Genomic DNA, 22,783 nt, shown 5'->3' on the forward strand with positions numbered 1-22,783 from the left:
CCCCCTGCAGCCCCTGGTGCACCCACGTCAGCGCCCAGGGAGGACAGAAAGGCCTTTCGAGCTGGGCCAGAGCTGCCTCTGGCCAGCAAATCCAGGCTGCAAGGGCCCCGCGGGCTGCCAGTGGCACGCAGGGAGCGGGGCTGGCAGCTGAGCCGCTCTCCCTGCCCACGGCCTGTTAATCTGAGCAGAGGCCGAGGATCTGGTGGCAGGATTATTCTCTTCCCTGGAGCCAAGCCCCAGCTGCAGGGGATTAACGCTGGTGGTTATATAAAGGAGAGGGGGGGCTGGTGCCCGCCAGCGCTCAGCCTCAGACCCCAGCCCACCCCGCACGCACCCAGGGACCCGCACAGTGGAGCAGGCTGGGGACATCCCCAGCCCGTGAACGACCAAGCGGTGCCAGCTCGCACCCCGGCCGACAAACGGTGTGGATGCTTGGGATCGCGGCATCCTTCCCTGCCACAAAGCTCGGGACCCCCGGCACGGAGCAGGGGGTATTTCTCAGCTCAGTGCTGGGGCAGGCAGAGGGGCCTTGGGGCAGGGGAAGCTGCAGGAGCCTCGGACACAGGATGGAGCTTGGGACCTCAGCACCGGCAGCCACCGGGCAGCGACAGATGGTCCCATGCTCCAGGAGACACCGCCTGCCACGCGGCTCCCTCCGGCTTGATCCAAATCCAAGCCCCGGCGCGAGATTTTCATGCTGATGGACTGCAGCAGGAATCTGGGGTGTAAAACCAGGTCAGAGCCCCAGGCAGGGGGCAGGGACAGTTATCTAACTCCGGCCTCCCTCCGCGTGCTCCCTTCTCCCAGTCAGTCGCCTGCCTGCAGCGGGACAGGGCAGCAGGCAGCACCTTGGGGCAGAGTTGTGGCCAGCTCAGCCATCAAAGCCTCACCAGGACACCTGGATCCCTTCCAAAAAGGGGGCTTTCTGCCTTCAGGAAGTCACACAAAGGGCTGCCAAAAAATCCCGAAGTCTTGCATAACCTCAGCTGCAACAACAAAAGCAGGGCACCATTTACAAACAATGCAAAAGAGGATTTATTGAAACCATTCCGGTTAGACCAAGTCCTATAGGGCACAATTTGCAATAAGTTAAAGAACCAAACCAAACAATCTTAGTGTTAAAAAACACACTAATACATAACACAGTGATACATGCCATCATCACCCATCTGAGTTATTGAATCAAGGCACAAAGTCATTCATTAAATACGGCAAAAAACCAATTACACAGGGAAATAAGCTGGGAAAAGGACTTGCTTTGTTAAGAAGGTGCTGGTTTGGCACTGATGCATTTAATTGAGCTGCCACAGGGAAATCTGCGTTTCCAAAGTATCTGGAAACGTTAATGGACAACTTAAAGCCAGAAAAGCCAGAAAATCCAGCTCTCCTGAAGGAACATTCAGTGTGCCTACGGGAAAGGTCAGGCCTGGGTAGGGATCAGAGGAGGGAGAGAGCTGAGACGCTGTGATTGCGGTGAGAATACAGCCCAGGCACCTTGCTCCCTGCCAGGGGAATTTCAGTGGGATACCATCCACACCCAACACACAGATCAGACTCGCATGCAAGCCTGGGGCTCCCACGGCCCGGCTCCCGCAACCACGCTCAGCTCTGCCCCAGCCGGTGGAAGGGCGGGCTGAATCCAGCCCTCACAACCCGCGTTCTGCAGCGCTGGCGCAGCCCGTGATCCCTGCAACACTGGCGTGGGCTGCTAGGCTTCAGGTCTTTATCATGCTGCGCAAAGAGGCGACTTAAGCTAGGGGACATGGCAGGGGAGTCTCCCTGCACCCCCAGACTCACTCAGAAAACAGCTTGGAAAGAGAGGAACAGAGGGGGAAACCCACCATTTTGAGTCCAGGGTGCTTTGGGGGTCGTGGAGTGCTCACTGGGGAGCATCCCCCGCTGCCTGCACAGCCTGGATGCCCCAGGACTGGGCTCCGCCAGCAGCGCAGCTCTGCAGAGGCCAGCAGTACTCATCCTACACGGCTCCCTTGACTGCCTGAGCTACGGCTCATGGGGCAGAGGGAGCCCAGGCACCCTTTAGGCAGCTACCGGGCCAGCTGGAAGCGTGAGGTAAGCATCCAAGCAGACCACTGATGCTGCAGCTCATTTTGCCGCAAGACTGGGAGAGGTGAAGCTGTGGGCATGAGCCTGGGTGACACCAGCTGCTGGAGCCAGGAGCTGCCCTGCAGCAGGTTAAAGCTCAGCAGTTGCCACAAGAGAAGAACTGATGCTTGACCCTACACAACCCGGCTTAAGTTTCTCATCCTACAGTATTTCTACACACACCCTGACGTGAGACTTAGGCAAGGGAGGGAGGCAATGGCCAAACCCCTTGTGGCACCACAAACCTTGAGAGAGGTTATTTTTAGGGGGTGTGTTTTCTGTCCACCTTCCTCTCACCAGTCAGATGGATGCCCAGCAGCATATGGACAGGGCTTGGGTCTCAGTGCGGCTGGTGTGGGGACTGCAGCTTTCAGGACTGAGCAGCTGATTCAAACTGTTTTCCAGGCTTTGCACCTCGTTTCCACAGCCCGCACTGGTGCCGACCAAGGAATGGGGCAGAGCATACACACCACGCTACAGAAGTCTCCAGGGGAGACATCGTCTTCACACAGCAACCTGTCCCGTTCCCTCGGGCTACCAGGCTGGACAGAGAACAGCACCTGAAGATCCTCGCCCAGCATCACGTCAATTCTGAGGGCAGGGAGGGAGCACAGAGCTCTCTCTGGAGCTGTGCTGCAGAGACAGCTTGCGTTGTTTCCCCAAGCAGCTCATGCCTGTCCTACAGCCTGCCCGCCTCCTGACGGGCGGGACAGTGCTCAGAGAAGGCTCCTCAGCAGCCTCAAGACTGAAACAGTATTTGCAGCAGAGCTGGCATTGCCACTTGGGTACAGGGCTCCCCAGAGCGGCAAGCCCAGCTCCCAGGCAAGGTTAAAGTGCAATTCTACACTGAAAAAATGTCCCAGATTCCTTGGCACCTCAAAACCAGTAGGAGAGGTGGTGTCTGTACCGGCAGGGACCAGCTAGCCTGCACTCAGGGTGGTTTTCATATCACCTATAATCAGCCTGGGGACAGGGAGGAATGCTGATGCATAAATCAGGGGGGAGACCAGCTCCCTTTCTGTGTCACCAACACAGCACAGCCTGGCTGGAAAGGAAGCAACAGAGGAGACAGACACAGGTAGGCTTGTGACTACAGAGTGGGGCACATGGGGCTGTTCTTAGGAGAAAAGGCCATTTTCTAAGTAGAATGACACTTTAACCTGCGCTCTGCTGGCCTGGGTGACACCGAGCCACATCATCAGCCGCGGCTGGGGCCTATCACTACACACACCCCACGACTACTGAAGCAGGGGCCCAAATCCAGGAGAGGGCAATTGCAAATCAACCTGCAGCCAAGCACCTCTCCCACAGCCAGGACAGCTGACTCGGAAAGGAAATCCAACACCACACATCGAAGCTCCACTTCTCACGCAAGCACCCAAGAAATAATCAACTCTGGCATCCCCAGCAAGCATGTGTTTTCCTCCAGACACCAGCTGAGTCAGCACAGTTCTGCGGGCACAGAAGGATCGAGGGGAAAGCCCTCTTCCCCGAGCTGACGACACTTCAGTGGTGCCCAAGCACTGAAGTCCCATCAGCTCTGAGGACAGATGCGCTGGCAGCTGCCCCCACAGCCTGGGTGTCCCCAGACACTGGGGGTGCTTCCCCGCCAGCCACGCTTTGGTTTGCAGATCGAGAAAGGCAGCTTCCCATTTGAATTCATGATCTGGGTTTGCTAAGAGCACGGCTGCAGAGAAGAGGCAGCTTGGAGACGCCTGGGCCAAGGCAACCTCTCCCCCTCCCTCGGCAAGCTCACACTCGGCTGTGGAATCGCATCCTGTAGAGGCGGTCCCGGATGTACTGCTCGCTGTCCACAGCCACCTGGCTCAGCCAGATCACCCTGCTCTCGGAGATATCCTCCTTCAGCTTACGCTTCATCAGAGACACCGACCCTGGCTCCTCGCTGGGTTGAGGCCCCCTCAACAGCACGTAGCAGGCATGACGGCTCCGCTCGAACAGCGTGGCTGTAACGCAGAGCGGAGGGAAAAGCCCAGCCTAAGGTCTCCGTGTTCAGACTGGCCGCCAGACCCAACACCTCGCGCCCACGGAGTCCAGGAGGTACCAGAAGGCCAGGGTCCTCCTGCACCTCCTCGCTGGAGGGCTGGAAGGAGAGGACTTACCATTGAATGCAATTATTTGGTCTGTGCTATTGCGGAGCTCCAACAGGACATTAGTGTAGGAAGGATGGAAAAGATACAGCTTCTGGAGAGGAGCTCCGGATCTCTGCAACCAACAGGACTATCAGGATTTGGACCCACACGTTATTGCAGAGACAAGGCCAGCACCAGGCTCAGCTATTACTCATGCCTGACAGAATACATCCAGTCAGATACTTGTCCGTGTCTGCCCAACCCATCCTGTCTGATGCCAATAGTACTAGTGCTGGGATTTTGCTTACTGCTTGGTGCTCTCCTCCCCACCCCACGCTTCCTGCAAATAGCAGGCCTGTCTGCTACAGGCAGGAGACAGATTTTTGCCTTAGGGCTGGTAGAGTTAGCGAGGAAAGCACAAGAAGCTCAGCTGGTGCTCAGGCATCCTCCAAGACACAACCTGTCACTAACACTGCCAGCCACTGCCCCAGAGGGCTCTGTTACGCAGCTGAGCTGTGCATCGAGGCTGCCAGAGACTGCCTTGGCGCAGAGAGAGGATATTCACGGGGCCGTGGGAGATCACCGTGTGCAGTACTGCCGTGGGAGGCTCCAGGCCAAACAGCAGCAACTTCAGAGGTACCAAGTCAGCAGCCTCCGGCCTCACCTACAGTACCACACCAAGGCAGGGCCCTGGGCAATCCAGTGACTTTATTCATAGAGCCACTAAGTCCCTTTTCTCTACATAGCCAAGCTGAGGACGACAAAAGCTGTTGATGCCACCACCAGCTGCTAGTAGGGACACGGCTATGGACATTGTGAGGACCCAGTACAGACCAGATCGCACGCAGAGGTCTGCCTGCTTCTAGCAGACCAGACTGGTCAGCGACCCCACACCCAGTGGAGGAGGCTGCAGCATTAGTGGCACAGACAGATGTGAATGTGAACGCTGGGAAAAGCGGGTAGCTCCACCCAATTCTGGCCCAAAGTCTGGAGAACAGCAACCATTCAGCAGCACTACTCACCGTTTCATTTCCTGCCGGCTGGTATTCACCCCAGATGAGGAAGGTGGACCGGTGATCAGCAGTAGAAAGTGTGGCCGGCCCAGGGCTCTCCGCTCTTGAGTTCAGCTTCAGGTCCCACTGGACTGCTCCAGATCCACTCTCGACAATCATAACCTAGCAGGGAAGAAAGAAAAGGAACTCATACCAAAGAGCTCTAACAAGCCATGAGAGAGAAGTCAAGTCAGCTGTCTCTACCCCACACTGTCTATAGGAACAAGTATCTGCCACATGGGAAGAAGAGGAAGTACTTGAAGCTGAGCATCACAGAGCCGTGAGACCTGGGGTGGGCCACATCAAAGTCACAAGTTTTGCAGCTATTTCAGGGGGTTCAAAGCTCTGTCATTGAAGCCTCTTGCTGAGAAGAGAATTAAAGTGCCTGAGCTGGCTTCAATAACCTGTTGAAAGAGATCCTTTCCCAGCCTAAAGCTTCCTTAGGAAGCCAGAGGGAAGACATCCCACCAGCTGCCCTTGACTCAATGCTTGCTTGAGCTGAGACATGCCGAGAAAAGGGAAGTTAAAAGGAAGAGCGTTCAAACCTTCTTTCTGTTGGGTCCAATTTCGCTCTCAAGGACAATGCCAAGAACGTCAGGTTTGTAGTAACCAAGCAGCGGCTCACTAAGGGAGAGAAAGAGAATGGACAGATCATAACACACCCTGATGGCTTGGGCATACCTTGTTCTTTCAGAGCAGCCCCTATCCTCCCAACAACTCTCCTGGTACGAGACTCAACTGCTATGTTAGGTTAGCCTGATACCACCCCCAGCTCTGAGACCAGTCCTAAGACAGCCACACTGCAGCAGGCACAGAATGAAGAATCAAAGCTTTGGGCTCTTCCATTTTGAAGTGGCATCTGACATTTGCGAGCAGAGGACACATAATACAATAAGCATGATCCGCATATGACCACAGAGCAGGCTTTTATGTTTCAAATGAATTTAAAAAATAGTGTCTGCCAGGACACCGCTGCTGCTGGGAGCCTGTAAATGCCTCATCCAACCCACATCGGTAACACTACCTCACAACACGGGACACGTTGAGGGTCCACAAAGTCTGAAGATTTTGTGCATTGATCAGCGTAGCCATCTCCAAGTTCACAACCAAGATGTTCTCCTGTGATCGCCCACGAATTTTTGCCAGGTAACGAATGTCTCCAGAGCTGAATAAGGACAGAGAAACGATTACGCTTTCTAGACTGTGGATGGTTTTATTGTGGGGTTTTGGTTTTTTCCCTGCACAGTAAATGCAAATAGGAAACCCTAGCCTGCTTTCCCTCCTTTCCTGTGAACCCCTGACCAGGCCATCAACACCAGCCCTCTCCCCGAGCTTTGGACGTGCTCCAGTCCAAAAGCCACGTAGCCAGGAAAGAACAAAGCCACAACAGGCCATCCTGTCAGGAACACCAGTACCCTCCAATCCACCAGCAACCAAGACATAATCTCACACCTGAGAAGGGATAAGCTGTGAGTGGTGCGGTCAATGTTCTTCTCCCACTGAGGATCTTGCTCAAGGCTGGGAAGCTTAATTTCCATCCCAGTTGCTGCACTGTAGAGATCTTTCAGGGAATATGCATAGAGAGAGTTTTCTGTGCAAAAAAAACAAGAATGAGGGAGATGAGTTATCCTGCCCTTGCTCTGAACTCCACGATTTTCCAGATCTGGCAGATCAACTATATTTTTAGGGTTTGCATCACAGAGTTGTAGTGATATTTTGAGACTCAAGCCTGCTTTTGAATGCTTTTAACATCTTATCTGTTCCTAATCCACGTGTTCCACAGTAATCATTTGGTATAAATGACTACTTAAACCTTCCATTCTCAACATTTTTCAAATAAAATTACTACAGTACGTAACAAACCGTAGTTTAAGCAGAAGCCCCCCCTTCTCTTGGCCTTGAATAGCTCTTTTGCTAGGTGAAAGCACAACACAGCTTTTAAGAATGCAAAACACACTTTCAGGCAACTGTCCGGTAATCCTGATTTCACAGTTACAATCACTCTTTCAGACTGAATTCACAAACAGAACTGTACCTGTATAGAAAAGGAAGTAGGAGGAGGAGTCCAGGTTCAGCCTGATATAGCGAGCTTTCCCATCCACGTTCAGGCTTCCAGCGGAGCCGATCTGTTTGCCATTTTTTCCTGAATGGATGAAGGTCTTAATCTACACAGGGAAGGGATTAAAAAAAAAAAAAAAGGTTAAAGCTGCATCACACTGTTACTGCTCTGACTCGAGTGTTTTCCAAAGCCTCTGAGCAGCTGGTACTGAACAGCAGCTGAATGGGAACAGCACAGGCTCGGATGAAAAGTCTCTCCCTGGTTTTGTAGGTGTGGGCACGAGTTAGATGATCTCTCTGCTGCGAATACTTTTGCAAGTTTGAAAACCACTTCCAGCACAGCCGCTTGCCCTGAGATTTTACTGCCTCTGCCAACCACTTCCCCTGCAGGCTGGGACCGCCAAACAGCAAGCCCCAGCTCTGCTAAGGACAGCGAAGATCAACTCAAGCCTACTGAGTGGTGACAACGATGGAGAGGACCTAAAGGCAGAAACAAAGCAGCATATGGACACAGGGGAAGCTTGGCTTCACACGTAGCTCTGCTAAATATTTTAAGTGCCCTAATCTACTCCTCCTAAGGCTGACATGAGTCCAAGGGGATAAAAAGAGCTGACAGGTTTCTTTATATTCTTTGTGCAGGGTAACAGAATCCACTAAACATTTCACCCAGGAGAATAAAGGCTAAAACCAGGACCAGACTCAAACGTGTGGGCAACAGTCATGGTCTGGGGAGAGCAGTGCATGCTAGGGAAAAGAGAAACATCAGACCAAGAGGAACGGCATCCATCAGAGATGCTGAGTCAGGCAGGAACCCTTCCCTCTTGCTTGAGAGGGAGAGACTGGGAGAGAGAAGGCAATCTGCTGCTCTCCAAGTGAATCTGGAGAGTCTGGCAGGTGAATAAGGGCTGAGTTTGCTGGGGAGAATGAAGAACACAGCTGGAGAGGGAGAGCAACGCAGCTGTTCCCAGCCTCCCGCACTGGGAGGAGACACATACCAGCTCTTGTAGATCAGCTTCACCTTTACTCATAAGCACTGGTTCAGCAGCTGCCCCGGGAGAGTAACAGCCGTACAGCCAGTGAGAATACACACCACCTTAAGCAGTGCACTGCTTAATACCTCTACGCGCTGCTACAGGCGATGTATCCTGAAAAATGTCATCTTTTCCCAGATGTATTTGGGCTGAAGCTTGCAGCAGGTAGGGGTCAATAAGACGTTGAGGAAAAGCTGCCATCTAAACCCCTTGCACACAGACCCTTCCCCACACACTGCTCAAAGCTCTGCCATTTCAGGAAACAGCAGTACAATGTAACGTTCAACTTCAGCCCTTGTTAGCAACAAAGCTAATTTACTTAAGTTCTGAATCTCCCTTCTGACAGGAGCGCCTTTTTCCCAGCTGCAGAGCTCTACTCAAGCTCCCTACATTTTGCGTGATTTCTCAGAAAAGAACGTACTTTTACTTAAGTTGACAGAGTGCTTGCCAAGTCCAGAGGAAGGGATTTCATACCAAGATAACTAGAGAGGTTAAATGGAAAACAAATCAAAAGGCAGTCTTGCAGAACAGAGACTGCATTCAAACATTTCTTGGCTGCCTAAGATTAAAAAAAAAAAAAAAAAAAGTCTTGAGATAACTGGGATAGCAAAAGCAAGGAGGAAAGAAAACAGAAGAGAAACGTAGGAGTCAGAGAGGATAGAATTTCTGATGATTCTGGCAACAACAATGTCTCGGACAGCAAAGTTATATTTGCTTATGGAGTGCTGTGGTATGAGGACATGAGGACACGGGGCTCCCACTCCTCCCATCAGACTTGCAGGGAACCGTAACTTTTGTATGCTTTAAACAGGACAGATTGCGCATACGGATGATGCTGTACCACTCAATCATGGATGCAGATGTTTTAGTATAAAAACACTTTTAGCTACATGACTTTCCCCACTCTAAGAAAAGGGAGAAGCAATATTGGAACGAAAATAACACAACTAGGAGCTATTTCACTAAATGAACCCAAGTCAGAATTAACCAGCGCAGTGACACTAGGAAGAGAGCCGTGCAGAGCAGACCACAGGCAGAGATATGAGAGGTATCAGAAAAGGCCAGTGGTGGTACAAAAGCACTGGCTGTCAGCTGTGCTTTGATCTAAGAGCCAAACCTGTCAGGGTTTGTTCACTTCCACTTCTCTGAGCAGACTCCCAGAAAACTGCAAGCTCATCTCGCCTAGGTTCACTCCACACGCAGCCCAGGAACAGGCAGTGAGGAGTGCAGACTGAAAAGGGCAAAGGATTCCTGGCCAGCTTTTTTCTTTTTCTTTTTTAAACCATAAAACACTTGCATTGATTTGGGAGTACATCTCTGCAAGGTGGGAAAGAACCTACCCCAAACCCACAGATATCAGAGGCCTCTGGACACTTCCTCTTAGATTACAAGATCGAAATAAATAACATTCCTGCCATGCCCTGTGGTCCGGCCACCAGGTTTATCATAGCTTCAGAGTGACATACCTTATCTCCTGTAGCAATAAAGATTATCAGGTCCTGAACTCCATCACTATCCACATCTGGAATCACTGCCACGGGAGTCAGCACAGTATAATTAGCCCCAAAGTCACTGGACTGTCTCCACCGAACTTCCCCTAGAAGACAGAGTTATTGGGAAACAGTCACTAAAACGCACTTCAGGTTGAAAGGCTTTCAACGCCCCTGCTCCTCCAAGCACTTTACAGTAGCCAGCCATTTACAGCCCATCAGCACCACGAGCCAGTCACATTTATGCTCATCATGGGGTACTGTGCTGCATTTCAAACGAGTCCCAGTACTCACAATTTCGGCTTATATTGGAAAGTAATTCTAGCTGCCTGCACAAAGGCACCCGAACATCCTGGCACAAAGAACAGCTTGCTTTTCCCATGCCTTAGTTTAACATGCTTCCCAGTGTGCTCGTGGCATGGAGAATCCTTTTTTGTGATCTAAAACCTTGCTGCTGTGTACTTAAATCTGCGCAGACATTTAAAGACCATAAAGCAGCTGAATTCTGACCTCGGCGTTGCAGCTACTCCCGACAAAACCTTTTTTGCTGCAACTTGCCTCCTGCAGATGTTCCTGCAGATGTTCCGCACTGACACAACCAGCCGGAAGCCAGCCCACATCCCACCTCTCCCTTCTTTGAAGAACACACACAAACTTGTCTGTAAATAGAGGTAGCAAAACTTTGGTTTTTAAAAAACTGTGTGTGTGTGAGGGTGGGTTTCTCTTCGACAGCTCCAGGCCAGGTGAGTGGCTCTACTCCATACACTCTGCCCAGGGCTGCTGGCCACTGTCCAGTCACTGCCCAGTGGAGTCTGCAGTGGAATTTGGTGAAGGGGGGGGGGGGAGACCACTGGGGGGGTTCTTTTTAAGGAAGACTTAAGCGACTAAATAGGTGCTTAGAGGGGAAATGCTTACCGTCCCCTTTAAATAGTATCACACACAGCAATTGTCATTTCAGGAATGCAAAGTAATCATCTGTTCTTTGTCAGGAAGGCAGTTGTATGGAAGGCCAAGGAATTACTACCTGACGCTGTCTGCAATAATTCAAAGCAGGCTGTATTTCCAATAGGATTCCTCCAAAGCTTTTACCGAAACACTGAAAAAAAATACTTGGATTTGGTCTATGACAACAGATGTGAAGTAGAAGAGTGCCCCTAGGAAATCATGGGAAGGCAAAGAATTTTACCCCCCAAGAAAACAAGCAGGCAAAGGAAGGAGAGAACTCAAGTTTTAGATAACTATATCCTGGCTTCAGCACAGTCCAAAGCTACAACAGTAAGACCAGGATGATGAAATTTGCATTTCAATGCATAAGGCTCTATTCTCTGCTGGTTAGACAGTGGATATAGTTTTGGAGGAAGTGTCTTACTCTCTTAATAAGTCTGACTTAATAGAAACAGTTAACAGTGAGACGGATTCAACACAAAGGACTTGAGAAGCTTTCATGCTCTAACACAACACCCAAAGAGCACTGTGGAACTGTGAATCCAGTCCCATCCCGCTCCATCACCGGGAGATGGGACTATTCTGTCCAACATCTAGAGTGCCATGGTGCTTCCTCAAAGCCCGAGGTCACAGCAGAAGCACGGCAACAGAAGCCAAGATGGAAATCAGACAAGTGCCTAGACAGCGAATCCAACCTGAGTGAAAGGGGATGGTTTTTTGGTCCGGAAGGAATAATAAAATTAGGACTTAGATGATGGAGTTTAGCTCTCACTTCAAGCAGCCGCAGAGGATACAAAGCAGGACTGCTTGCTTCAGGCCGGATGAGGTCCAGACGCACATCCAAAGACTGTGAGCTGCAGACTGGGAGAGCACAAGCTATCTGAGCTAAAGGCAGGTCTGTTCTACCGAGCAGTGTCAGGCCCCTCTCCCATGCCCTCGCCCACTTGTTTACTAAACACTTGTAAGCTCCGGGCATCCACCGTACAGTGGACGTCAAGAAGCATCCCCTTTGGTTATTCTGAACCTATCACTTGATAAAAGAACCATGGAGCAATGAAGAATTGCGACAGGAAATCATCACTCCCTGTTCTTCTACTTATCACTCATAATTTTATAGACTTTTCTCCCTGTCACCCATTCTCCAAGTTGGAGTTCTGGTTTATTTAGTGATTTTTTGCACAGAAGCAATTTCATACATCTGGTCCCCTTTCTGCCATATCCCTTAGGAGACCAGCGAAGACCAGACCTGCTCACAGTGCAGGCTGCTGGAGGATAAGGTAAAGAGATAAGGTGTGACAATACACTTACTCCCGTCCTCTTCCTCAGGACTCTGCTTCTGGCCCCAGCAGAGGTGGAACACCCAGCTACACAGACTTTTGCTTTGACCTGGAACAGCTAACCTTAAGCTCTTGTGTCCCAGTTTGCTTGTCAGATAACATGCAGGAATGTCAGATGTCCCTCACAAACAGAAGCATGCAATCCTACACTTTCCTTCCTGTTTGCCCAGGTCACTTATTCTGGCAGTGAGGAAAGCAAGACTTCATACAACTCGAATTGATAGAAAAGCACTAACTTTATCAGCATTTAAAGATCAAAACCACATCAGACACTTTCAGATGATAATCTGCCTATCTCTCCTTCAATCTTCCTACAGGCAGAGGCTAGGCAGCCTGAGAGCCCTGGAATCTCACCAATCCTCCACGATGATGAATCATTAACAGCTAAAGATTGTTCTGACTACTGTTTGTAGCACAATGTGATGTCAGACTTTGCCACTTTAAATATATTTAGCCTATTTAAATACATCTTACTCTGATCTGCCCTCCTAACCCCCAGTAAAAGTCAACTACGCTAAGAAACTCCTTTTAACCTACTTAATCACAAAAAGGTATCGACTATGTCAACTTCTGGGTTCTTCACTTTTCTATCTGAAGTAATTTTTCATCTCTTGTTTTTAATTTATGTACGGAATGTTTTCCTACCCTATTGTTGCTGTGACCTGTGGTTTAGCCTGGTTCCTTCTCTCCATGCTTATGCTATTTCTTTATGGCTGTCTTTAGTTACGTGCCTTTGGGTCAGCAGTCACCTTTCTACACTTTGACCTAAAAGCAACTACTTAATTAATAGTCTGTAAATAACCTGTGCTAAAGCCTATTGATGAGAGAAACAGTGTTAAGATATCTCAGTTGGTACAGAAGCTTTCCAGCTCTGTGTGTGTCTATGCTTCCATCTACACTGGAAATTAAAAGCCACACTAGATTTTCCTCAGATTCCTCAGAGCTATACCTCTTGCTATTTCTCTCTGTGCTGGGCTTGGCTGGGGTAGAGTTAATTTTCTCCATAGTAGCTGGTATGGGGCTATATTTTGGATTTGTGCTGGAAACAGTGTTGATAACCTAGGGATGTGTTTGTTCCTGCTGAGCAGCGCTGACACAGAGTCAAGGCCTTTGCTGCCTCTCACCCCACCCCACCAGGGAGTGGGCTGGGGGGGCACAAGAAGCTGGGAGGGGACACGGCTGGGACAGCTGACCCCAACTGCCCAAAGGGATATCCCACCCCCTATGGCCTCATGCTCAGCATATAGCGCTGGGGGGAGAAGGAGGAAGGGGGGGACGTTCAGAGCGATGGCGTTTGTCTTCCCACATAACCGTTACGTGTGATGGAGCCCTGCTTTCCTGGAGATGGCTGAACACCTGCCTGCCCATGGGAAGGAGTGAAGGAATTCCTTGCTTTGCTTGCGTGCGCGGCTTTTGCTTTACCTGTGAAACTGTCTTTATCTCAACCCACGAGTTTTCTCACTTTTACTCTTCTGATTCTCTCCCCCATCCCACTGGGGGGGAGTGAGCGAGCGGCTGGGTGGGGCTTAGTTGCCAGCTGGGGTTAAACCACAACACTCTCTCCCAATTTTTGGAAAATACAGTGTGAGGGGTTCAATACCAGATACAGAGGATGGGATCCTAGGCATGTTTCCAAGGGAGAACATGCACTGTTTAGAACCTTTGAAACAGTGACCCCAAAAATGGAAATGTATTTCCGGCTTCATCAGCAAGAAAGGTTCAAGGTGCAATAGATGGTCACTGCCCTGTTCCTAGAGAAGTACAGGCACTCTTTACCCTCACCCCACGCTAGGCAAAATGATGATGAATTTCTCCATCCATAGGTTCAGAAATTAAGGCTTTCCAGAGGAACCAGGCAAAATCCTGGCCTACTGAAACTGGTACTTATCCTAAGTGCTCTCCTTGACGACTTTAAAATCATAAATCCCTAAAACTCCCACTCCTCTTGCCACTGCAGGCACTCCTAGCACTCACATGCAAACGACTGAGAAACATTGCAGGTTTGTGTCCAACCCCTGAGAGTATAAAGTTACATTCACAGCTAGTGACTGCTTCTCCTGTTTCAAAAGCTGTTGAAAAGTTCTTCTTATCATACAGTGGCTGGCACAAACCACCACCACAGAGTCCAGCCTTTGGAACAGAGAGGCTGAGAGAACAGGCGCTTCTGAACAGCCCAGCAAATGGCTCTGGCAAGGTTTTCAAGATAATAAATACCCTGTGCCCATTGTTCATGTACCAGCAAGTCACGTCACGCTGACGTCCCCAGCCTCCGAGGTCTGGAGGTTACCAGGTGAGGAAAGCAAGTAGCACCGTCCCCTGCACGGCAGCAGTACTCTGCTCATCACTCACCTGTCCGCAGGTCAACTGCTGAAAGAGACACCGGCTTCCCCACGACCAAGCAACCCGGGGCCTCAGCCCCCCCGAGCTGCTTGATGCCACACTCCATCCACTCAATCTCCTCGGCAGCAGGCCTCTCCCAGAGCGCTCTGCCGTTCGTGCCAGACACAGCAGCAACAAAGGCACACGGAGAAGGCAGACCTGAAGAGAAGAGATGTCAGAGGGAGCGCTACCTACCCCCACCTTTGCTGCTCCGCACCACCCGAGAGCTGGGACTCACCTAGTTCCTCTCCCCACCCGGCTAACCTGGTTTTCTCTCCTAGTCCCACAGCAGCCTCACTAATTAAAGCTAAAAGAGAAAGAACAGCCCTTACTACAAGGCTTTCTGTTTCTGAATCAGCTACCTTCATCCAGACAGGATCTGTTGAAGCTGCTGCTGCCGTTGCTAGCTTTGAAAGCAAAGATGACATCTTGCACTTTGTCTTCATTCACATCTTCTATAGCGAGAAACTGGTAGGCCACTGTAAAAGAGATGACAAGCCAGGCGCTCTGGTGAGCACTGCCTCAACCAACAGCAGAGCTAGCTGGAGCAAAACACAAATTCCTAGAGACCTACTCACTGCCTCCAGCTCTGACAGTGTAACATCAGGACAAATTGGCTTTTGTATTAAAAAAAGCCATCTATGTGAGTACCAAGGACTGGAAGTTAGTGCCAAAGGATTTTTTAAATTTGCCATCCCCCAGAGGATTTGTCTTTTTTTATAGCCAAGAAGTCAGAAGTTGAACTATGTTGAACAAAGAACAACTCTGGTCTTGGTGTGGGGTTGCTATTCCTGAAATATTAAAAAAAACCAAACAAACAACCCAAACCCCACGAAACCCAGCCCCAGATATTCCATCTTTCTCACTCTCAACTAAAAGCAGCCTTCTTCAGCTCAGGGTAGCAGAACTTGGGATTTCTGCATTAACACGCAAAGCTCAGTCCCTGTTGGTGAGCACCATCTCTGCATTTATAGCACAACCAGCACACACCCACTGCACATAAGATTACAGAAAAGCTCTCTCAGAAGCGAATGCTGAGCCACCAGGGAGCAGTACCCAGGCTAAAGAGCCGACTAAAGCAACTATAAATTTGTGCAATTTATAAAAAAATCAAGATGCAATTCTTCTTCTCCCCTTCCTGTTAGCCACGGGGAAAAGTTAGAAAGTCCTATTGACAGAGGGAAAAGCACCTAATTGTCTCCAAACCTCAGCTCAAACTTCAAGGGAACATTTTACAGACCAAACTTTAACAAAGATTTATTCCCAGATACCCTTCCCCATTTTTTTTTCCAAATGAGGCTAGCCTGCTACCTTGTTAGCGCTTCAGAACAGCATCTAATTTCTCCATCAGATCCTGTAAACACCTCCTGGAAGGCCACTCCAATTATGATGGGCCACTGCTTATCCAGGTCAGGTATTCACAGCTCTCGCTCCCAAGGGCAGCATCCCTGCAGGCCTGGCTCCAGATTGCGCTTAGGTAGAGCTCCACAATTCAAATTCGTGGCACATAAAGGAAAAGGACTGTTGGTAAGTATTTATTCTGCTACAGCAAGCTCACCTGCATTGTCGTAGTTTCGGAACCATGTTCTTTCTGAAACTGGCCTCTCTGGGCAAGGAATGATAAATGAGAAAGCAAACACAATTATCAGACACAGAAATAATGAGATGAAGAAGGCGGCAGTGCGCCACCGGGACAGCCGAGACAGTCGCGATGACTGCTTGCTGACAATTCTTCTCTCCACAGAGTTTTCATGGTTCTCTTGAGCTTTTACGTCCTCAGTCTTCAGAGGGTGGATCTCAGCTTCCGAGTCTTTGTTATCCATCGCAGCTCATTCATCGGTATTCAGACACCCTTCTCCCCCTTCACCTACAACAATGGAAAGAGCAGTTAAAACAGACTTCGGAAAACATTAAAAAAACCAACAAAAATATTCTGTTACTACCTGATATCCATGCTGGAAACATTTAACGGGAGGTGAGCAAATCAGTGTATTGTCACAGAGCCAGATACAAAGCGCCGTTGGTACCGGAGGTCTCCACCACGGAGCAATGGGGAGAGACCATGGGATGCAGGAATAGCACTATTTCTTCTTCAGAGAAGGAAATCAGCTCTGCTAGACCCAGACAAAGAAGGCTACAGCCTCTACACGGAAAGGACTGCCTGCTCTGTAGGTCTTCCTCAAGAAAAACATAGCAAAAGCTCCTTTTGCTGCAAAGACTTCTTGCCACCTCCCGTGTATGTCAGTCTGACTCCCGGTGGGAGAGGTGAAAGGAAACACTTGTGACCTTTATATTCCAACATAAGGCTGTTCCCTACTGTAACGAGCACTTGAGCTTCCCCAGGAGAGAGAGAGAGAAGCCAACACCAGCATATTCTGTATAGGAACAAACCAAAGCTATTCAACACCTTCTCAGATGAGAAACCACTTGATAAGTTTAGCAACCCAGCCCTGCAGAAGGCAAGAGAGTGATTACTTCCCTCCCCAGAGGAAAAAGAAGGCACAAGCTGAGAGTAAAATTGGGAAAATTTGATTTCATCAGAATGGAAGAAGAGCTAACAACTGCTATTTTAGTTTCTCCTGCTATAAATCATAATCTTGAGCTACAGCTACAATAACAGAGGGGTTCTGTGCTAATTTGTTATAAAAACAGAAAAAAAAGAAAAAGCCCTAGGCAGTTACAGAAGTCTGTAACTCATTACCCACAACAAGAATAAAAATCAATGCTATATACAGTTTCTCTGATAGTGCTGCTTTAAAAAAATAGCGGAAGGGAAGAAGTAAAGAATAACACATTCCAGTAGCCTTGGAAAAAGCTGCATGACAGTGTCATTAAAAGTTATATCAGAGCAAATAAACATGACAACCGAGCCAATTTTCCATGACCGTGCCCCAGCAGTCACGTGCCTGGCTTGTCCGCTGGAGCAATTTACTTCCCCAGCAGAAAATAGCTTAAACTCATCATCAGCACACAACGCAGAGAGCTTGGGCTTTCAACTCCAACAACAACAGGGCTCGTTACGTCTCACATTTCATGCCCAAGTTCATTAACAGGTTCAAAGAACCACAAGATGAGAGTCACCCTTGGGAGGCCAGGCTCCTTCAGGCAGCTGCAGCTCGACAGGGGGTCTCACCTCCCCAGGTTATCCCTGTCCCGCCGCAGGGAAGAGCTGCAGAGACCTCTTCTCTTCTGGGTACAAATCACAGCGGGGACAGACCTATGGCAAGGCAGGGGTTGAGCTCATGGGGCGAGCGGGACAGCCTGGCACGCTGATGTCAATCCCCTAGCTAACCTCAGCACCTGCTGGACTTGCAAGGCTGGAATTACGAAGCACTTACTCCAGCCCAAGCACTCTGGCATTTATTCTACGACAGCACATCGAGTACAAGATATCACTCCAGACAATTTAATTCAGGCTGCACCATACCATGCAAATGCAATTAAATCAATAATGTAGAAGTTGTATCTTATTCCAAAGATCTTACTCCAAAGACCTCATCTGCCTTTCACATCAGTCTACCAGCAACACCAGAGACACTTTCACAAGGCCGGCTGTTTCCAGACCAACTGCAGGCACCTGACAGAGGAGACAGGGGTAGGAAAGCTCCAGATGGAAAGGGGAAGAAAAGGAAGAACTGTGCATTCAGCCTTCCCCCTAGCCTGGCCATCACGCTGGTGAGCCGAGCACCGCTATGTTACTGGAGCCGGACGAGCACCTGACCTCTAGCAGGTTCAAGGCACAAGGCTCCAGGCACAGGCTGAGCAAATGATTTACCGGAGCAGAGCAACCGCCACTGTAGCGATGGGGACGGCAGCAGGAATGGGTCATGCAGCCTCCCTTGCGATGAGGCAGATGGCTTGTGTATCTGTGGCGTGCCCGTCCCCAGCAGCAGGGAGAGGTGGATCTTCTCGAATGCTGCGGTAACCAGCGTCCACGGCACGGGCTGCGACAGGGCTCCAGCATAACCCCACCGGCCTCTCCAGTGGAGCCCTCTGCGGCCCCCAGTGCGGAGCTGGAAAACCGCCAGCACACAGCCGAGTGCTTCCAGCACCTACGGGACTTCCCGAGAAGAACCAAAACCAGGCTTCTCCCCCCTTAGTCCAAAAGGGCCACCATCTTAACGCTGTATGGAAGGCGTATTTTTATGACTCACTATAAATCACACCACTGTCATCTAGACTGGGACGAGAACAATAAAAAAAGTGGTAATTATCCTGACAGCCCCAGCAATTCCCCTTCTTTTGCAGCAATGACCCTAGGAGCCACCGATTACAAAGAGCACTCAATGCCTTTAAAGCAATTCTTTCTCTTTTTTTTCCGGGTCTGAATAATGCCCTTTGCACCCCTGCCAGAGCAGAGGCAGTGCCAGAACAACGACCACAAAGGTCAATGGCAAAGTCTCAAACAATGCAGGAAATCCCATCGCCCGCAGTTGCCAAAGTACATGCTGGCAACACGTGAAATGGTCTGAGCACTGAACAACAAAGAAGTCTGGTAATCAGTTTAATTGAAGACAAGCAGAAAATGATAGTGTGCATTTTAGATGATTTTACTGTCCTGTAGCAGCCGGCATTTTGTCTCCTGCTGGTAGAGGACACAAAATAAGTCACTGGAAAGTTTAACGCATCCAGGCACCTTGCAAGGAAATACGCAACGACAGGATCGTGTGCTGCTGCATTATTAACACAGGCTGCGTGCACTAGATCTCGTAGCTAGCACCAGCTTTCTGCTTGGGGAGGGGAGGCCTCACTGTGGGAAAATATGGGAAAAAAACTTCATAGAAAAGGAAGTAATTAGAAACCGCACACAGCAGACCCAAACTGAACCCACACAGCCCAAGAGCGCTGCAGTACAGCCAGGATCTGTATTTCATATGACTTCATTTGCTGGTGTGCCCACTTCCATCGCTCCCCAAGCTTTAAAGGCTACTTACCCCCAGCAACAGGACGAGCTAGGAGCAGTCCCCGATCAAAGTCAAGGAGGAACGAATACCCTTTCCTGTCCCACAGTAACAACACTGCGCTCAGGACAAACACAGCTTTACTCACCTTCGTGGCGCACTGACTTTCCTCTTCTCCTGAAGCTACAGAGCAGATTTACAGATCTGATCTGAATCAAACCAGTGAAACTTGTGCAGCAAGCAGTTAGTGCCAAGGCACAGCTAAATCCAAGAGACAAACTATCATTGCCTGTCAGCTAGAACAGCCTGCCAAACAGAGAGAACCGCATACAGTCAGATGTATGAGAACTGGTGACAGAAACCATTTAAGTATCAGTGTGATGGAAGGTTTAACTCATTTTCCACCCATAAAATACCAAACCACAGCATTTGTAATCTCACCAGGCACCAGTTCTTCCTGGAAAATTTCTGGCAGTATATCATAACTTAGATTTGATGTTCAACATATTTATAACTTTCACAGAATGATAAGATCAGATTCTGACTGGCCATTTTAGGAACCCAAACACAGCATTGGGTGTTTTGGTTCTGTAGTTTTCTGTTTTAAGCACCTTACGGGTCTCCTTCCTGTCAGCCAGAAATTGCTGAAGCCCCAAGCTGCAATCAATAATAACAAAACAGCTTCCAAATTTCGGTTTGAACAAGACACAACGTTCCCTTCATGGCTGTCTTCCACGAGCAGACTGTTCAGTTTTGATCCGATGTCTGGCATGGCACTGCAGTGAACACGCCGGGCAGTCACCTGCTGCAACATCAAGACATTATTGGGTCATTTTTTCCCTTTTCTGCAGTCCCACTTACATCAGGGTCCAGCCAGGAGGAAATAACACGTAAGATTTCCCCCAAGTGAGGAATTTTCCTTTCCAAATACACTCAGACTGCACTGCGTACACAAGCTTACAGTTTTGCTGGGTCATCTGCAGCTCATAACTCTTTCTCGATACAAAGCCACAGCCGCGGGCTGATGGGGAGAACTGCCTCGAGGAGACCATCCCCTTCTGACACCGGGGCACCTCTGCTCCTGCTCACGTCCTTACGGCCTTTGTAAGGACACGGTTTGTAACCCAGACCACACCAAAGACAACACAGGCACCCGGCTCAGAGAAACAGCCGCATTCTGCTACAGCTGTCCTTTCCCCGCCCCTCCCTCTTGTTATTTTGCCTCTGTTAACACAGGTCTCTTCAAAACACCAGGTTCTTCTTAAATGACACTTAACCCTCCAGTGCAGACACAACACGTGCCACAGAGCTTTCACAGCAAGTGAATTAGAAACTCCTCCAGAGCACAACCAAATGTCACCTTAGAATGTGATACATCTGTCACCTGTAGGAGAAAAGTCCTCTTTTCCAGGGCAGTTTTCACTACAGTCGGGGTTGAAGCAGAGAAACTCGATCCGTTTATTGAAGAGCAAAACACGATCCAGTACTTTTTCCAAGAGAGCGATGGGAAGAGCAAAACTCTCCAAGATGAAGAACAGCATTAAAGCTGCAAAGCTGTGTGGAACTGATTATAGGTTAGGCCAGCAATAACAACTGAGCAGCAGAAACACGTGCCATTTATCATCCCAGAACTTAGAAGCTTTGCTGGATCCAAGCCACTCGCCCTCGCTGACTGCTGCAGATCCCTTGCGTCAGCCCCACGAGTAGTAGTTAGCGAGCTGTTTGAACCTCTCGCGTCAGAGACATCCCCACCTCCTCCGCAGGGCTCCCCTGCTTGCGCCAGAAGCACGGCGACTTCTCTGCACCGCCAGATGTTTAATGCAATAGGGACTTTGGGGAGATCTCGGTGCATGAAAACCCTTTAGAAGAGGCTGTGGTCATTTCACGTAGGTTTATTAAAAAGACAAAAAGAAAGTACATTTTTTAAGTGGAGCACTTGTTCCACAGGTCACAAACTCCACGCCGTCCACTGGGTCCTTCCTGCACAGCCTAGTGAGGTTTATGGCAGCATGAAACAACAGCCTTCCTCCAGCCGCTGTTGTCCTTGTCAGCTATCTCCAAGAGAAACCTCTTTTCTCCCCCAAGCTGAATTTTTATTTTCCCCTCTTACACATGTACACGGAGGAAAGCTCATTCACGGGCCATTCCTCCCGCACACCCAACGCCCAGCCCTGTGGAGCCTCTCAGCTTCTAGCCTCCCCAGGCAGGCCCTCGAACGGGGCCCGATTCTGCCCCGGCATGCGGGAGGGCTGGCTCCAGTTACACCGAGCCGTCCTCCCTGCGGGGCAGGCTGCCCCTCCGACTCCCAGCAGTTATGCAAGAGGTTTTCGCTTTCCAAAATAAGGAAAAAAGGGTGGAAATGAGATGACGGTTTAACACATTAAAGTATTTTTCTTTCTGCAAGAAATGCTCTAATTCATGCCTGTAGACTAGGCTTGCGGCCTGCTGAGGAAAAGAGAAACGTGACCGCGGTCCCTCCCCAGGATTAGTGCTGAAGGCTGCGTGCTGAGCTCTGTAGAGGTGAGGGGTTTCTTGTATTTCTGTTCGACTGAAAGATGGACCTGCACTTCCAAGTGCCGGGTAAGCGTCTCCTCAGGACTCCTCCGGGGCCTGCCACCCACACGGGATAGACCCGCTCCGATCAAACAGGGGACCAGAGCAACAAGCTGCCTCGGCAGAGTCCCAGGCTTTTGCAAAAGGGATTACGTTCTTCCCCGGGCTTCTTGATATGGTTTTGGGCAACTTTTTGAGCTGCTGAAGGCGGACAGCAAACCCCTCCCATCACCCGGACGGGCACCAGGGCCGGGTCAAGCGCGGCCGGGAGCGTTGAACAGCCGCCGCGTTTCACGGACGAGCGGCGCCGCTCCCCAGCCCGGCTGCAGCAGCCGGCCGGCCCACGGGCCCAACCAACCCCGTTCCAGCTCCGAGCTCCGCTCCGGCACCGAGTGGGTCCCGCCGGCGGAGCGGCTGCGCCCGGCAGCTCCACCCCGCGCCCGCCCAGCCGGAGCCGGCGGCAGCGCCCGGGGAGCGGGGCCGCTTCGGGAGCCGGCGCCCGGTTCCCCGTCCCCGAAAGGCACCCCCGCAGCGCCGGAGGAGCGGCCCGAGGAGCGGCCCGGAGAGCAGCCCGGCTCCTCGGGGCGCCCCGGGAGGCCGCAGCGGCGGGGGCGGCCAGGAGCTCGCCTTGCCCCCCGCGGCCCGGGGCGGCTCGCTGCGCCCCCCGCCGGCTGCCCGCCGGCTGCCCGCGGCCCAGCCCGGCCCGGCCCGGCCTCCCCCCGCCGCCACGCCCCGGGAGGCCGCGGGGCCCGGGCGGCACCGGCAGGACCGACCCCCGCCCCGCTCCGCACTCACCCCGCGCGCGCCGCCACCGCCGTCACTTCCGCCTCCGTCCCCCGCCGCC

At 50.7% G+C, this 22,783-nt stretch overlaps 1 protein-coding gene across 2 annotated transcripts; it reads right to left on the reverse strand.

The window, feature by feature from the left end:
- Positions 1 to 1,017: 1,017 nt before the first annotated feature.
- Positions 1,018 to 22,780, reverse strand: FAM234A (family with sequence similarity 234 member A). 2 transcript variants are annotated; one of them, XM_072877808.1, is made up of 12 exons: positions 22,735 to 22,780; positions 16,044 to 16,352; positions 14,848 to 14,964; positions 14,456 to 14,644; positions 9,801 to 9,931; positions 7,281 to 7,410; positions 6,698 to 6,836; positions 6,270 to 6,410; positions 5,791 to 5,869; positions 5,216 to 5,368; positions 4,224 to 4,326; positions 1,018 to 4,067 (listed from the first exon to the last, which is right to left on the reverse strand). In XM_072877808.1, the coding sequence occupies exons 2-12, from the start codon at positions 16,306 to 16,308 to the stop codon at positions 3,856 to 3,858; spliced, it is 1,659 nt and encodes a 552-aa protein (XP_072733909.1). In that variant the 5' UTR covers positions 16,309 to 16,352; positions 22,735 to 22,780; the 3' UTR covers positions 1,018 to 3,855. The 2 variants fall into 2 exon arrangements, with proteins under 2 accessions (XP_072733909.1, XP_072733911.1); XM_072877810.1 differs by lacking the exon at positions 22,735 to 22,780 and adding an exon at positions 19,535 to 20,666.
- Positions 22,781 to 22,783: the final 3 nt, after the last annotated feature.

The sequence above is a fragment of the Ciconia boyciana genome, chromosome 13 (assembly GCF_034638445.1).
Source record: "Ciconia boyciana chromosome 13, ASM3463844v1, whole genome shotgun sequence".
In the NCBI taxonomy this organism is placed as follows: Eukaryota; Metazoa; Chordata; class Aves; order Ciconiiformes; family Ciconiidae; genus Ciconia; species Ciconia boyciana.